The 2,427-nt window shown below is 54.1% G+C and overlaps 1 protein-coding gene across 1 annotated transcript in view; it reads right to left on the reverse strand.

The window, feature by feature from the left end:
• The window catches only part of VAT1L (vesicle amine transport 1 like), a 140,894-nt gene extending 140,375 nt beyond the window's left edge, over positions 1–519 (reverse strand). The window contains exon 1 of the mRNA XM_006087056.3: positions 252–519. Within this exon, the coding sequence (XP_006087118.1) occupies positions 252–481 (230 nt within the window). The 5' untranslated portion in view covers positions 482–519. The remainder of the gene's footprint in view (positions 1–251) is intronic.
• Between the last annotated feature and the right edge of the window lie 1,908 nt (positions 520–2,427).

Here is a 2,427-nt window from a genome sequence, read left to right on the forward strand (position 1 = left end):
CCTCGCGTCCCTCCTGGGAGCTCACAGTCTCCCTGGTCACCCTGATCTGGCTTGGGAAAGAGAAAGAGCACCTCTCAGCATCTCCCAGCATCAGCGGCGGACGCAAAGAGGCTCTGAGACCAGGGTCAGGGCATGGAGTGGGGCGCCCGCGGCAGGGTCCCCCGGCCCATGGCCCCACCGGGCTCCGCCACCGCCTCCCGGGAGCGCCGAGCGCGCACAGAGAGAAAGCGAGAAAGGCGCGGATACTGGACCAGGCTTTGACGCGGATCTTGAGCTCGCCGTCCTGCGGCTCGGGCATGGCCTTCCTGGAGACTCGCAGCTTGTTGAGCCCCCCGAAGCCTGCGAGCACCACAGCGCGCATCTCCTGGGTGTCCCCGAGTCGGTGCGAGCCGCCGCCGCCGCCCTCCGCAGGCTCCTTGCCTGTCTCCTTCTCGATCATTTGCTCCGTCTCTTCCGCCTTTTCCACGCCTTCCTTGGCCATGGTGCGGCGGGCACTGGGGGCGCGGGGGCACGGGCTGCGGCGGCTGCGGGGGCTCAGAGGTCCGCTCCCGCGGTCCCTCCTGTTGAATGTGGGGTGCTCGTTGTGCAATGGCTGCAGCCCCGGCGAGCGGCGCCGCGGTCCACAGCCTCCGCCGTAATCCTCACAAGAGCTGCGCCCACACCCGCTCACCTCCTCTCTTTCCTGCCAAACGAAGCCTCAACTCCAATTTCTGAACCAGTCTCAAATCAGGATCTTGATCGCAGCCCCAGAGCCAGATTTTTCTCAAGATTCGTGAATAAAACACGCAGAAAAGCCACCGTGCCCTTCGTTGTAGGCGCAGTACTTGGTTATATACGGCTCAGGCTCGGGGCCTTGAAATGGACAGAGATGAATGTCTGGGCCTGGAGGATGCCTCCCGCGATGAGGTTGCCTCCTCTCCCAGGGATCTGCAGGAGAGACGGGAAATCGGGCTGTTTCCCACACCACCGGTCCCGGCTGGAAGTGCGGAGAGGTTCGGGAAGCGGGAGGCAAGAGATCCCGCTCACCCAGGTGAAGAGTCCAAACCCAGAGTCGTTTTGCTCAGGACATTCAGGGTCAGTAAGGATGGTCTTTACTCAGCATCACTGAGAGCGTCTTATTCTCACACACACCCCCACCCCACTCCGCATCATTTCGGGCCATTATAAAAAGCGTCCTATGCTCTCCCTCCCTCTCTCACTCTCTCATTTCCCCCTCTCCCTACACACACACACACACACACACACACACACACACACACACCAGTAACTGGCTTTATGCTTTATTTTTTGTTATAGAGCCCTTTGAAAAAGAACTCCCAGAAAAACGTGAGTTTTCAAGATAAAAAGTAGGGGGGTTGCTTTGTGCCAGTTTATAAGAAACATACTTGAGGAATGGTAGGTGCATATTCTAGTTACTGTGCAGCCTCTGCCAGCCTTGCCCTGGGATCTTAGGCAACTTATTCAACCTTTCTGAGCCTCAACTCTCTCATCCATCAAGTGGATGCATTAATTTTGTTCATTTGCATCGTGCTAAGTGCCGGGTGGGTATGATTTTCAGTGACACATGATCCTTACTTTTGAGGAGCTCATTCTGGGAGCGTGAGGCAGGGATGACACAGCCCACAAACAGACACTCATAATGAATGGTGTAAGTGCCTCTTCTCTCTCCATTCCCTTGCTGCTTCTATTAAACACCCTGGCCTTCTAGTCCTCAAAGAGTATTGTGTTTCCTCCTACCTCCGGTTGTCCCCAGGCCTGGAACCTATGTTGCATCTCCTTCATCTGGTGATAACTCCTACTTCACTCTCACCTCAAGTGTCCGTTCCTTGTGGAAGGCTCTCCAACCCCCAGGCTGGGTTAGCATCCCTTATGGTAAACTCATGGCAGTGAGTAACAACCTTTTATACGATTTCCAGATAAGGTCTATTTCCTTTTCCCATCTGTGATCTTCATGCATTTTCTGCCTTTGATCCCACATTGGTTCCTTGAGACTTTGCACGTGATTGGTTGATAGTAGAATATGCCCAGAAAATGCCTGTTAAATGAACAAATGAGTCAGTGAATACAGATGCTGTAGTGGGAGCCCAGAGGGGAAAACCACTGACTTGCCCAGGGAGTGGAGAAGTCTTCGTGGAGGAGGGGGCATTTGAGCTGACCACAAAGGTTGAGCCCAGTTCTTCAGATTCGGGAGATCACATGTACATTCAAAGTACATTCAAACACAACAAAAGTAAGGCTTTGACACAACACTGGCTTTTTCTGTGTGAGCTGAGCATTGCCTGTGTGTAGCAATCACTGGAGATGAAGTGGGAAGGTTGTTTGGAACCAGATTTTGAGGGTTTTACATACCATGTTATAAAATACTAGAGGCCCTGTGCACGACATTCATGCACTGCAGGGGGTGAGGGTCCTCAAGCCCGGCCTGTG

This window comes from Myotis lucifugus, unplaced genomic scaffold (assembly GCF_000147115.1).
Source record: "Myotis lucifugus unplaced genomic scaffold, Myoluc2.0 scaffold_35, whole genome shotgun sequence".
NCBI classification, from domain to species: Eukaryota; Metazoa; Chordata; class Mammalia; order Chiroptera; family Vespertilionidae; genus Myotis; species Myotis lucifugus.